The sequence below is a fragment of the Haliotis rubra genome, unplaced genomic scaffold (genome assembly GCF_003918875.1).
Source record: "Haliotis rubra isolate DU_JTF1 unplaced genomic scaffold, ASM391887v1 Scf53, whole genome shotgun sequence".
Lineage (NCBI taxonomy): Eukaryota > Metazoa > Mollusca > Gastropoda > Lepetellida > Haliotidae > Haliotis > Haliotis rubra.
The window spans coordinates 2,855,724-2,870,567 of NW_025767224.1; the positions used below are offsets into that span (position 1 = coordinate 2,855,724).

The 14,844-nt window shown below is 40.3% G+C and overlaps 1 protein-coding gene across 1 annotated transcript in view; it reads left to right on the plus strand.

Moving 5' to 3' along the window:
* LOC124252938 (filamin-A-like) overlaps nucleotides 1-14,844 on the plus strand; it is a 96,527-nt gene that overhangs the window by 10,766 nt on the left and 70,917 nt on the right. The window contains 1 exon segment of the mRNA XM_046686625.1: nucleotides 1,026-1,499. Coding sequence (XP_046542581.1) covers nucleotides 1,166-1,499 — 334 coding nt within the window. The 5' untranslated portion in view covers nucleotides 1,026-1,165.

Below are 14,844 nucleotides of genomic sequence, written 5' to 3' on the forward strand. Positions count from 1 at the left end.
GTGTCCAAACTATTCATATTCATGAACATAGAGCTTTTTCTGGGTTACATCTTCTTTTTGTACTCAAGAATTAAAAGAAGATGTAACCCAGAAAAATCTCTATGTTCATCAAATAGGATCTTCTAAATGCCAATCAAGCATCTATTCATATTGATATTGATATCATTCACCTGATGAAGGGGCAAGTATCAGCCCAGAAACGTCGTGTGTAAATAATAAGGAAGTTGCACATCCATATCAAGTGTGTTGTATTACCCTACCAACTTCTAAATGCCTATCAAACATATATTCATATATCGTGTTAAAACTATTCATACATCGTGTCATAATTCTAAGTGTTCATATATCGTGTCCAGCTTTCAGACTTTAAGTGGATGTTTGGACGTTTGAGACTGTGAATGGTGAACATTGTATAGTCGATGATAGATGTCATGTAACCTCGGCATATCTCACATTCAGGGAATAACCTCGGTGTTACATCAACAGATCTTTACAATTCTTACACTTATAGTATTCATATATTTGCCAAGTGTGCTTATCAGAAGGAAAGCTAGTCGGAAACAGATTCGTCGTTTCCGCTGGTGACAATACAATGATATACATTGCGGTATGGGAGCATTGCCGAACCCCCTACATGACGCACGGGACGCCAGTCCTGCATTTCTATATAAAGTTAGAGAATAAATATTTGTTTTATGTGCACTGACGAATGACAGAGGGGATATTTTAATTGAATTCCACCGCTTGGGATTCACAGCTCTGTCATTTTACTCGACTGAAAAGGGACGCAGCTCTGGAAAGCAGCGGGTTTCATTCGGTCTATAATATTATCAGATATTTGTAACACTGCATTTGATTTTATATCAATTTTAAAGGTAAATACGGAATTTCAGAAATATTGAAACGTGTGTCATTTTACGTCAGTTTCAACATGACATCGCATTTGATATTCCAAATGACATTCTTCTGGTTTTACTTCCAATGATAACAATGCTAATGCTCCCTTTCCTTTTCTTCTGTTTTAGGAAGGAGACGATCAGCTGAACTGCCCACTCAGTGCCTGAATATCGGCACTCCTGCTGCGCTGACGGTCCACCATAGGCCATTACAGCATTGTAACTAATCTCGGTCACCTGTCGCGGCAAAGGGAGATAAATACGGCAAGATGCAGTACGATGACTCAGAACAGTTCGACGAGGACGAAGATATGCCGGCCACCGAGCGAGATCTCGCTGACGATGCTCAGTGGAAGCTTATTCAGAAAAACACCTTTTCCAGGTGGGCTAACGAACACCTGAAGACTGTAAACAAGAGTCTCGGGGATTTAGAATCTGACCTTAGCGATGGGTTGCGACTTTTGGCCCTTATTGAGGTGCTTTCGGGCAAAAAATTCAAGCATATCAACAAACGACCCAACTTCAGGACTCAGAAGTTGGAAAATGTGACGATGTCATTGCGTTTCCTAGAGGAGGATGAGGGGATTAGAATCGTCAACATAGGTAAGTGGTATCATGATTGCTGTTTTCTCATTCAGTTGAAAATTATTGCAAAACGGAGTATTTAATTAGCCGCTGTGGACTGTCCCCTCTCCTCTGTGACTGAACCGGTAGCAGCTGTCACGCTCGGGTGCGCACACTACCGGTTTTACAGACCACATACATCTACCTGTTGCAAGTTGCAAAGACATCCCCTAGTCCACGCGTTGGTGTGTTTCAAACACTTCTTCACATCATTGTAGAAATAAGGCGCTAACATTCACGTGTAGGGTTAGCGGTGGGAGGACAACACGGCCACACCTCTCTTGAGTGACAGATCAACGCTGCCGACTCGCCCGTCAAGTATGGCAGTATTGCTAAGAGCGCGTTTCACTTCAGAAAAATATTCAGGATAGGAAATAACGTGGTTATTTGTTTTCTGTAGTATTCTGGTTTGTGTTCTATTGTGAAACGGATAATGGCATGTCACAATAACCTATGCGTCTGTATCAAAGGTATTAGCATCTCTCAATTTGCATTGGAGGAAGGATTTCGCAGTAAACGGTTATAGCATACGTTACATGATGTTATATATTTCTCCGTGACAAATCAGTTTTTATTAGGGACAGGTTACTACTAAATCATTAGAATTAATTACTGATGCAGAGCTGTAATAACCAGACTAGTCACTATTTTATATGCAGTTCAGTAATGGGAAACACCCAAATCTTAATCCTGCTAATATAGTAAACTGTTATCAACGAAACTTGAGAGAAAGTGATCCGAGAGTAGGAATTCCACCTTGACCTACATGTAGTGGGTGTTATAATCAATACCTGTAGCGCCCCGGTCCTACAGCAGACAGCGTGGGTGCCCGTGACGTACACCCAGACACCTGTACATGAGAGGCTAGATACACGAGAATGTACAAATCCCCCCCTGGATATATGTAAAGTTACTCAACCAACATCATTAAGTATATACAAATAGCTTGCAAACTTTTGGACATGTGTGGGTTGGGGAAATATCTTCAATTTAGTTGATAGAGATTGGACATAGGTTTAAACATGCATGTATGAACTAAGAGTTACTGAATGTAAAGTCCTGCATCTCATAGAAACTTAGTGGGAAGGTGGGGTAGCCTGGTGGATAAAGCATTAGCTTGTCACACTGAAGACCTGGGTTCAATTCCCCGCATAGGTACACTATTTTAAGCCCATATCTGGTGTCCTTCTCCGTGGTATTGTTGGAATATTACTACAAGTGGCACAGACCTAAACTCACTATAGAAAATTAGAACAGATGCAAAAATTTGTGAGTCCACACTGATGCAGAAAATTCTTAAAAGAGTTAGGGAATGAATGCATAATTATTCAAAAAATACAACCATCATTCAAATGATTGCTGACCTTTAAGTAAGAGTTATGTATAAAATAAAACAGAAGACAAGCAGAGTAAAGCTGCATCATGACTATCTGGTGTCACTCAATGAAATAAACATATCCTATTATAGGAAAGTACAAATAGTCTCTAAGTATTCAATGTTAACTTCCAACCCCCAGTTGTTAATCTGGGACCCCAGTAAAGACTGAGATTCTAGGATACCCAAACTACTAACCAAGCCAAAACCCTCTGAAGGAAAGATAACAATACATGGATGAATTTACTGTTATAATTAGCCAACCGCTGCAGGCACTGAAATGCCTATGGTGACATAATACACAAGTGTGTTTGTTATGTCCACAAATGTTATTATGCAGCTGAAAACAGGCTGCAACCAACCATAAAATACATTTATATTCAGTGTTTGACAATGTACAACAATGTGCATGAAAACCTTAAATTCTGCAGTTCAGTTCCCCATGGCTGTTATGTTAAATATAGTACCTGCTGTATGGGAACAGAATACATCATGGTGACATGAAACTAGTAACAGTACACAGCAAGCAGGTTTTAGTTGGTTGGCTGGTACAGTATTTAGGTCATGGCTGTGTGATGGAGGTGTTACGGTCAGCTGGTATTGATCTGGGATGATTGGTTGATTGAGAGTCAGTCAAGCCTGCAAACTGACAATTACTCAACCTTGACAGGTGTTATATTTGCACACCTGGCAAGATTAACATTGAAAGTATTAATATATAAATACCAAACATCATCAATTTGTGTTATTTATATTTTAAATGTTTTGAAACAATTCTGCTGTAATTTAAACAAGTTTTGCTTTATGTCATGCACAATATAATTGGCTTTTTTATGAGGTCCAGATTTCTGAAATATCATTTGTGAAGTTGAAATTTTAACAAGGTATTAAGTGCATGATTAAATCGTTCCAAAACAGTGATGTGATCAAACTTCCCCCACACATGGCTTCTTCAGTGGTATAAGAATGCAGTACGATATCCATAATATCACTGTACTCTCGTTAAGTGGGGATAAGATCATTTAGATTCCACCTGTTACTGTAATGTTCTGCTAATTAACACATACCAAAAAATCTGTGCGCTAATGTATGTGTCTCTTGATAGAAGACTTATGTTTCTTATAGACTTTAGACTTATAGATGTGAGGTATTGAACTAATAAAACCCAGTTTATCATTGACTGAGTGTTTAATGTTAAGATAGATGTCTGAGCAAGGGCATATGTATTGTAGAATATATAATATACATGTAGGTAATATATATGTACAGATGGAATACGCACAGAGAGACACTTCAGCATCTGCTGATGATGGAATAAAAGCTGTATTTTACCTCCCAGTGTAGACTAATGCTTAGTCTCTGAATATATATAATTTTGATAGGAACAAACAAGCCCATTTAAATTGAAAAGGAGCCCTAGGGAGACCAGAGATTCAGAACCTGAGGAAATCTAGACTTGCTTTATTTAGGGCTTTAGCACTGCAGAGAGATCTTGGCAGTAGGGAAAATAATGTGGTTCAGGGACTGTGAGACAGACTACTCCTAGTGGAGCTATGAAGAGTGTGTTATTGTCCAGGGTTGCTGAACCTGGTGCCCCAAGGGAGCAAGTGGGAAAATCAATGTGGTAATTACATCAGGGAGCCCCATGTGGTGTCGGGACATCTTGTAGTTATTAATTAATGAAGTCAGTCAAAGATCATCGTAATTGTTTCTCATTCAGATTGCTGGTGAGAGATGACAAAATGATTATATTCATAATGGTGAACTCCCATTGACGGTGATTTTATTGTGCGGATGTGGTTTTCAGTGTGTATGACATGGCTGACCTTTGACATTTGCCAGAATGTGATGACAGATTAACAATAGACTACCGACATGGGAGTGTTTATTGTAATTGTCTATTATCCATATCAGGACATGATGTAAATTATACACAATTTGTTCATTTAGTTGGCCCCACCTAGATCAGCAAAGCCTGATGGCCATATATGGCTGGAGGTTCTGTTTAGTAGGTAATTGTTCTGGGCTGTTGGTTCTGGGGTACAGCTATGTGGCCTGGCTCTGTTAGAAGGAACGGACCAGAACCGTGTTGATAAAGCCGTAGAGAAAGGGGTACACACAAAGTTCAACTTGAATGTCTTTGTGGCTATATAAGGGCCCCATTGTCAGGTATGAATGGGAAATGCAGGGCTTGTGAATTCTAAATTGGGGAATGGGTAGAGGAAAACCTTGCAGTGTTCACTGAAGCAGAACCTTTTTGCTGGGAGTGTTTTATGTAACCACGCGTCAGGTGCCCTTGGACGGCATTCTTGCATGCCTGACTGATGTTGTAATGTACCATACATCTGTCAGATTGTCTTTTTATGAAATACTTTCTCTTCAACAGAGCATTGAAACATTCAGAATGAGCTGACAAACAAATTTTCATGAAGAAAAACATACAGCCATGCCTATAATCAGACAGAGATATGATTAATAACATTAAGTTCTGCAGTAATTATATTTTCTGAAACCTTGATTGTGAAATGTCCACGAAGTAAAGCAATATGCAGTAAACCCACGCCATCACAAACACTGAATATTTGAATCTCATTAATTCGTTACCTTTGCCTCCTGTACCAGACTGTTACAATGGTGAAAACAGTTTCCCCTTAGTGGCAAGTTAAACACATTATTACATGTCACGAGATACTGGGGATAGGATGGGATGTTTGAGTGGACTTAGACCAACATGTCAGAGCATAGGCTATACTGTATATTACACCTGTTTCACAGCTGGTATTGATGCACACCTGTATCTCACGCCACCTGTATTCCACTCCATGCCACTGATCAAGGGTCTGCAGCAACTACAGCATAACACAATTTGATTTTTGTCAATTTTATGTTTACTGTTTGAGTGCTAGACTGTTGTATTTTTATCTAAAATTATTTCTTTTAATATTCATAATTCATTCAAGTGTATTTTTTAAATATTTTTCTGTTTGATATTTATCTTTCCATGATGTTTATGTCTAAAAAGCTGTTTAGTACGAAAATAACTCAAATTGAAGTTAATGCAAAACACAAATCTAACACCTTGCTTGAATTCTATTTGAAATGATTCACAAAGCCTCCCCTGCTCTCAACTTATTCAAATGAGTGGGCGTTTGGCGGGGGTTGTGACCTTTTGAGATAGCAGCAGGGTGGAACTGAGGGCATGTTTGAGGGGGAAGGGGCTGAGGGGCAGGTGAGTGACCACACCCATTAATTATTGCTGCCACATGTTACATGCGGTGCATGGCTAGGAGTAAATGAGGTGTTACATGTTACAGCAGTGGATGCCATTAATGTAAGCCAAGTGTGAACATGTAGTAACAAGGACAAAATGACATATATAACACATAGACTCATAGGAATATGTTGAAATACTTCCTACTCAGAATACCATGGAATATATACATCATAAAACAGGCTTTGATACAGTTCACTGACATGTGCCACTGAAGAGGGTATCCCATGTATGGTGTATATCCCTCAAGGGGTATATCAAATTATCAAATCCTCTGGTGCATGCATCCCGTGGGGTTTATCAAAACCATCTCAAGCTGTAGATCAGTTCCACTGACATGTGCATCTCAAGGCCACTGGTATGTGCATTTTAATGGGTATATCAAAGGGATATGTCTCTGGCATTGATGTTACTGCTGAAGGTTGGAACCAGCTAGAGAAATGTACATTACACACAGTGGAAGTATAATCACAAGGACTACTATAAGGACGGGGTGTTGACTGGGTGCTGTCATGATGGCTCTTTCCACTGAATAGTTACATAAGACTCACACAGCCTGTCAAGTAGATCAGTCTGGTATTTAGACAGACCTTGAAGCAGCTTTCATCCCAGGATGCACTTGTGGACTTCCGGCACAATTCACAGCCGAGGTCATACACTATGTCATACCAAGGTTATAGACTATGTTATGCTGAAGTCATACAACATGTCATGATGAGGTCATGCACCATGTCATGCTGGGGTCATGCATCATGTCATGACTGGGCCATTCATTATGTCATGACGAGGTCCTACACCATGTCATGCCAAGATCATACAAGGTCATACATTTATGTCATGCCGAGGTCATACACAATGTCATGCCGAGGTCATACACCATGTCATGCCGAGGTCATGATACCATACCTCACAGACTGACATATTAGCAGTGGTATGGGAACTCACAAGCCCCATTGTGAAAACACTTTCTATCTCCCTACTTGATGATCATTTGTTGTTTGATTGGGTGGAAAATTATGTCAAAAAGATTTTCTTTTTGGTTAAGATAATACAGTCATGAACAAATTAAACATATATTTGTTAATCGTGAATATTGCCTACTTCAGTACTAGTAACACTGCCCGTAGATGATAAGCTCCTTTATCACACAGTAGTGTGTAGTGAGGATGTTTGTATTGACCAACTTTGTATTGATTAGATGTAACACAGTAACACATAGTAAACTGATATTGTCACAAGTGAAACATGGTTTGTGTCAGTCTGTTGTATTACCTCAACAGCTGTGAAGAAGTGACAGTTTATACCTGTCACAAAACGTATTGTCAGTGCACCAGTTGAGAGGCTGCACAACTATTTCCTAATACTGTGTGTATTGTTGATCGTCACACTGGATCTATACCTTATAGGTGTATTGACCACACACAATGAACAGGTGCAGGAGGATTGATAACAGTGAAAGGCATGAACTTTGACTCTGTTTTGTTAATCAAAATGAAACTGTTATGAAACAGGAAAACAGGAAAAAAGATGAGTCAAATTATTTCCGTCGGACTGAACATGGGATTGTCTCTCATGACTAAATTATTGTTAAAAAGTGGGTAATATTTTGTCCACACAATGATTAACTGTGCCTCAATGTCATGTAGGCACTCAGATATGAGTTTCAATTTTAGAAAAATGAAAACAAATAATCTTCAAAACTGTCCTTGAGCGGCATCTTAATGTGATTGTAACAGCTGTTTTGCTTTTGTAAAGTATGTATGAGCACACTTCCCCAGAAATTCACTTCATGATGAAAATGTCACATCAGATAGTGTCGACCTTTGTCACAAATATGTTCAAATAACTTAGTATACCCTATTATCAAAATGCCCCTGCTGGAACGTGATTGTCCCACATCAACCTAGACGAAGGAGGTCTGGGATTATCATGTATATCATCCCAGAGCCTTTACACAGTGTTTACATAGCTGTCTTGGCTTTGTAATATATACAATAATAATGGCTTACAATTGGTTAGAACAAAATATACATCATTCTTATCTCGCTTCAACAATGTTATGTATTGTAAACTACTTTTCAACCACCCTGTATTAATCTGTTGTATATGGACCTTGTCTTAAATACACATGATAATGGACCCAGGGTCCCTGGGAGTTACTGCCTCACCCACATAGGATGTAAGTTGTCCCCTGTCTGATCTATGTCCCCAGGGTCCTTGTGGTGATGGCAGATCTGTACACTGGGCGGGGTCTGTGGGGATCAGGCTATGTAACCTGAGAAACAGCCACTTTTAATCTCCTTCTTACTTTGAGGAGACTGAAGGGAATGGCTTTGGTTTGCAGTTTATGCTTGAAAAGAGTTTATGGTTTATGTGGGCAAACTTTGGTGAATGTTAGCAAACAGCCTTCTCCAAGCCAGGTGATATGTCTTTAGTTGCGTCAGCAAGGCATTCCTAGATGTGTTGTTGCCATGGTAGTACTTATACGTAAATGTCAGATGATTGGTTTTCTGATTTCTCACACTGATATTTCCATCTTTTTATTTGTATGAAGAATCTGGGGAATATCTGGTTAAATCCTTGTAACATTCAAGTATAGCAAAGTAGCACAGTGTGTATAGTGTTTGCTTGCATACCAGACACAAGTTTAAGTCCTCTGTGGGGTCTAGCTGTAATCCCAATCTTGGGATCCCAGTAGTTAGACTGATACAGTATTGCAGAAAGCAGTACAAAACCTCACTGATGGTTTGAATGACTGGCCTACTGTCTGCTCACTCACTGTGACACTGTATACAGGTAAATTACAATGGCATGAGAAATGATGCACAGGTAATAAATGGCTTGAATGAAATACCTGGCAGTCAGTGTAACAGCTGCAGCCAGTATGTGTACATCTCAGGTGGGTGTCCACAATGAAACCTTTACTTTCTTTCTGTGTACCCGTGAAGGTCCGGGTTAGAATATTGATCTTCAGTAAACCATGCTTGTCATAAGAGGCGACTAACAGGATCGGGTGGTCAGGCTTGCTGACTTGGTTGACACATGTCATCGGTTCCCAAATGTGCAGATCGATGCTCATGCTGTTAATCACTGGATTTTCTGGTCCAGACTCGATTATTTACAGACCGCCGCCATATAGCTGGAATATATTGCTGAGTGCGGCGTAAAACTAAACTTACTCACTCACTCACTCTTTCTGTGAATAAAATACATTATCAGGTAAAAAATTGAATAAAAGCAGCCCAAATTGATGTAGCCTACGGAAAGAAGTGACTGAGTTGGTATAGAGGGATACATGTTGGGCATGAAGATACCTGTAGGTAACACCAGTGAACACATAAGATAGGAATATTTCTCTCAGTACTGTGTACAGTAAATATACATTTCTGGGTCTTCAATAATAGTGTCTTGAACCAGAAACACAAAGAATCTGATGCATGATATAAACAGTATTCTGTTCCTAACTTTTTAAGAAAAAGAAGTTTTAACCTATGTAGTTGGTATTTAATTAGCATTGTAAAACAATGTTTTGAAATGCATACATGCTCTCCAAATCCACCTGTACACCTGTGTGTTTGTCAAGATACACCTTGTTTATGACTGACTTCTTCCTCCCTGTAATGCATTCTGAGACTTCAAGCCTCTCTTTCCATACATGCATCGTTCGGGTCAAGTTTCATGGAAACTGGAGGTATAACCATCCAGCAGTTGTTGAGAGTATGGTTTGACTGACAGCTATCAGCCCTGATGGGAAGACAGTCTGCTGAGTGAGATATCCTGGCTTAGCCCAGAGATTGAGAAACAATTACCTGTTCAGAGATTTGTGAGGTACTATAGATCGGTTGTAAATAAACTGACTGTGCTCTATGACTACAGTTATTGATATATCATTGATTTATGATGCAGGTATTATACAAGGTGTTGATACAGGCCCACTGGGAGGATGAATTATGAAGGGTTGGCAGAATGATATTTCTGTACAGTCAACTTCAAAAACAACAAAGTCTCATATAGCATTGTATTGGTATGTATAAAGATATGTTCCCCAGGAGATGTTACAAATGGTATTGAGTAAGTGAGTGAGTGAGTTTAGTTTTACGCTGCACTCATCAATACTCCAGCTATATGGCAGCGGTCTGTAAATAATCGATTCTGGACCAGACAATCCAGTGATCAACAGTATGAGCATCGATCTACGCAATTGGGAACCAATGGCATGTGTCAACCAAGTCAGCGAGCCTGACCACCTGATACCGTTAGTCGCCTCTGAAGATCAATATTCTATTACGGGTCACAAGTGGTATTGAACATGTAAGCCTCTTCTGGGGAGTTGGATACACGACAAGCATGGGTTACTGAAGATCAATATTCTATCCGGACCTTCACGGGTCACAAGTGGTATTGAACATGTAGACATGGAATATGGATATAACATCCTTGTTTGAAGATGTCTGGGAGTTGGATACAGCTGGAGGATGTTAATGCTGAAGGATACAACTCAGTGTGATAGTCAACACTGTAGAGATGGAATACGGATATAACATCCTTGTTTGAAGATGTCTGGGAGTTGGATACAGCTGGAGGATGTTAATGCTGAAGGATACAACTCAGTGTGATAGTCAACACTGTAGACATGGAATACGGATATAACATCCTTGTTTGAAGATGTCTGGGAGTTGGATACAGCTGGAGGATGTTAATGCTGAAGGATACAACTCAGTGTGATCAACATAGACAGCCAGGAATCTGAAGAATCTGTTATATTTCATCATCAACATAACAGCCACTGGAGGCTCATACAGATGCTTGAAACACCTATATAGCGGTTTAACCAAGTGTGGCAGTGTCAGCTCCTGTTTTATCACAGCACCTAGGAGTTTCTTGACAAAAGTAAGATTCAGGTGTCGTGATGTGTGATAGCCTGGATCTGTAGTTGTGGGTTATACAAGCAAAGCATATGACATTGCGATGGGACTGTAATCTTTATGATATATTGCCTGGCGTCTTGTCCCAGATATTGCTACAAGACATTCTGTGAAGGAGATACTGGCTGTCAAGTGACTTGTCCCAGAGGATGTATATGACTGACTTGAGGCAATCATGATTGTGTGTGTCGGTAGTATATCGCTGATGATGATACACAGCTGACCAGACCTCATCACTCAGGCAGGTAGCTTGTATGGCAGGTTGTGGGTACACCATGGGGACTACCCCACCCTCGAGTTCCACTGGTTGGGAGGGCTCATAGAGTGGTCCTTAGATGTCATAACCGAGGTGTAAGTCTGATATTTTCTTGTGTGGATCATCGTTCATCATAGAAATCACTGGATTGGCTGGTCTAGAGTCGCTAACAAGCCAACATCGTATGTTAATACATGGGACATAAGGTGATTGACAACCATTTTCATTTATGTGAAAGTTATGTGAGTTGCGCGGGATACTGGTAGCAAGGAATGGATCAGGACTTACCCCTTCACCAAACACCTGGTGTCCATGAATGGATCATGATTTACCCCTTCACAAACACCTGGTGTCCATGAATGGATCATGATTTACCCCTTCACAAACACCTGGTGTCCATGAATGGATCATGATTTACCCCTTCACAAACACCTGGTGTCTATGGTGATTTCCTGTGATCCATTTATAAAAGTCTTCATCGGTATTTTGCTTATTTTTTGACAACCTGACAAGACTTATCAATAAATCGAGTTGATGTTTTGAACCATGTTTTAGGCACTCTCTGGGGACTCTTGATGTGTCCATGGCTGACACAGATTCTTCATGTAGATAAGTTCCTCACAAACACAAGCAGCCAATTTATTAAAGAAATGTATGTGTGGATCTATGGCCATTGCTTCTAATAAGTGACAAGATAATGTATGTGACAATGACAAAGCTGTAATGGATTTGGTATGTGTAGTGGAGACATAGGGCCAGTTTACAGCAAAGTCGTTGCTCTGATAAATGATGAATAAACGACATGGCAAGATTTGATTGACATGATATAACACTGAATGAGTTATCATGTCTAGTGTCAGAGATGACAGGTTGCTGACGACCCCAGTAGTTGACAAACAGACAACCTGTCTCCTGTTGTAGACTGAAGCAGGTCACCACTTTGGTGAGCTGTTGACATGCCTGGTTGAACACGTCACTTCAGACCAGACTGAAACAATAGTCCACCTCCTCATAGTGCCTTTCATCTGTCATATTCCTCTAGTTGTCATACAGTAACATGGATAATCCATGATGGCTAAGTAAAAATGATGACTATAAAATGAGGCCAAATACCAACATGTTGGGGTATGTCATATGTAAAGCTGATTGTTCACATCTGGCTGGAATACTCAGATAAGGGCACAGACTAAGTAAGCCCTGCTTGCTGTTTCCACTCAAATCTGTCTTTTTGGAGTGAGTGTGTGTATGCTGTTGAACTCCCGAGCCAGCAATAGTGCAGCCCTTTCTGGACCCCCTGTCACTTAATGAAGTCTGGACTAGATCAACCTGTGACTGAAAGATTGAGCAATCCGTACCTATATCTGGACTGACTGTACATACAGAACCCTGTGACTGACAGCATGAGCACCAAACCATGTCATCAGGTCATGAAGTCACCCAATGAAACAATTCGACAGCCTGACTACATCATTTATCTCAACTCCTGTTTCATCTACCCATGTGAACATTTATGAGTTCCAGAAAACTTAAACAACATCAGTAACAGCTAAATAAAATCCTGACATTTTCAGTGAGCATGACAGGAAGTCGGAGGGCAAGTAGCCCCATCTGTCCCTGTGGATGACCTATGGTATTTCAACTCTCTGACAGGCTACTAGACGTAGCTAGAGCTGTGGAGTCCAAAGCCAACCATGCACACATGGCATTTGAGGGAGGATATCCCTTCCACTTAGCCTGGCGAAATGTTCTCTTTCAGAACAGGATTTCCATCATTTCATGCTCTAGTTTTTACAGTGTTTCAGCTTCCTTTGTCATAGGCAGTAATTTTCTAACCTAGTTAAAAATATATCTACAATCATTTCGACCTTGAATTTCCTCATTTATGATCCTGCAATGCACTTTTTGCAATGTTTATCGGGACCTGCTAGGTGAAGACGGTAGTGTCCTAGTACTGTCCAGTAACCAGGACTGGTGGGTCCAGGAGAGCATGGTGTGAGCATCATGGCGGCTGTATAAGAGTTGTCCATGCTCTCCACCTGGATTGACCTATCTGAACCTTGAGGAGGCTGATGAAGTGTATCACTCAACAAACCGAGATATTTCATGCCTTGATGTAACAACAACAACAACAACAACAGCAGCAGCGACAATAACAACAACAACAACAACAACAACAACATATTGAACTGTGTATTTATGTTACATCTACTTGATATGAAGCAATCGGTCTCATTCTGTCCCAGCCTTGTTTCTATTAAAGTGGGACCAATGAAGATCCTTGTTAGAATTGGTTCTCAGCAACCCAGCCTTGTCTTCTACTTGATATGAAGCAATCGGTCTCATTCTGTCCCAGCCTTGCCTCTATTAAAGTGGGACCAATGAAGATCCTTGTTAGAATTGGTTCTCAGCAACCCAGCCTTGTCGTAAGAGGATCGCTGGCTCGCTCACTGACATTGGTTGACACATGTCATCGAATCCCAATTGATGCTCATGCTGTTGATCATTGGACTCCCTGCCGTATATCCGGAATATTGCTGAGTGTGGCATAAAAGAACAAACAAACCCAAGTAAAGTTGACTGGTTATTATTGCAGTAATGTAGAGGGTGGAATGATCCTCGGTGGAATGTCCCTCCATGATCTGATGTCCAGTGTTTATCCCCAGGATGGAGCAGTGTTGACAGCTCTTTTTAAAACTAATTTGGAAACCATAAGCTTGAGTGGAGCCAGTTGGCTCCAGTTCATTCGGTTGAGTATGGTTCCTCATTGTCCCTTATGCACACAGAGAATAACCTCAGTGCTCTGTTTCATACCCTTCAATGCACTATGTATGTCATCTCCCCACCATGTTGAAAACCTTCGTCTGAAAGTCAACAAAGGCTTGATGTTAACCTCCATGGAAGTTGGAAGGATTACCAGTGCACAATGTCTACAAGCCACAAACTCCTGCACAGTGTATGGGGCTGCATGACAGTTTGAATGTTCAGACCTAATAGATCATTATTTAGGGTATGTATATATGTGTGAAGTGCTTTGCGTCTGACACTGATAGTGTCATGTCACACGGAAAACTATTGAATAATTTTCAAAAGAAGCAATACAGTCATGCATGTTTGTTCAAAATTGATTGACTTTAGAAGCCTATTTAAAGTTATTGAACATACCCTGGGTTCACATGTTGGTTCAGTCAAACATGTTTTAGTAGACATTGTGAAGTTTCACAGAGGTAGACTTTGTTACTTTGGAAATGAACTAATGAAGTAATCTTTATGTGACATGCTTGTTGAGGAAACATCTGGCGGTAGTTGAGCTTTGTTTGGATGTCTTGTAAGATGGATGAGTTAAGTGATGGACATCCATGACCATTACGACTCTGTCATGCAGAGTTGGGCCTGTTAATGTGGACAGAATGAATATTTTAGGTTCAGTCTCATTTATATTCTGTTTTTACTGTTCATTTTGCACTAAGTTTGGAGATGAAAGGGTAGGGATTGTAGTT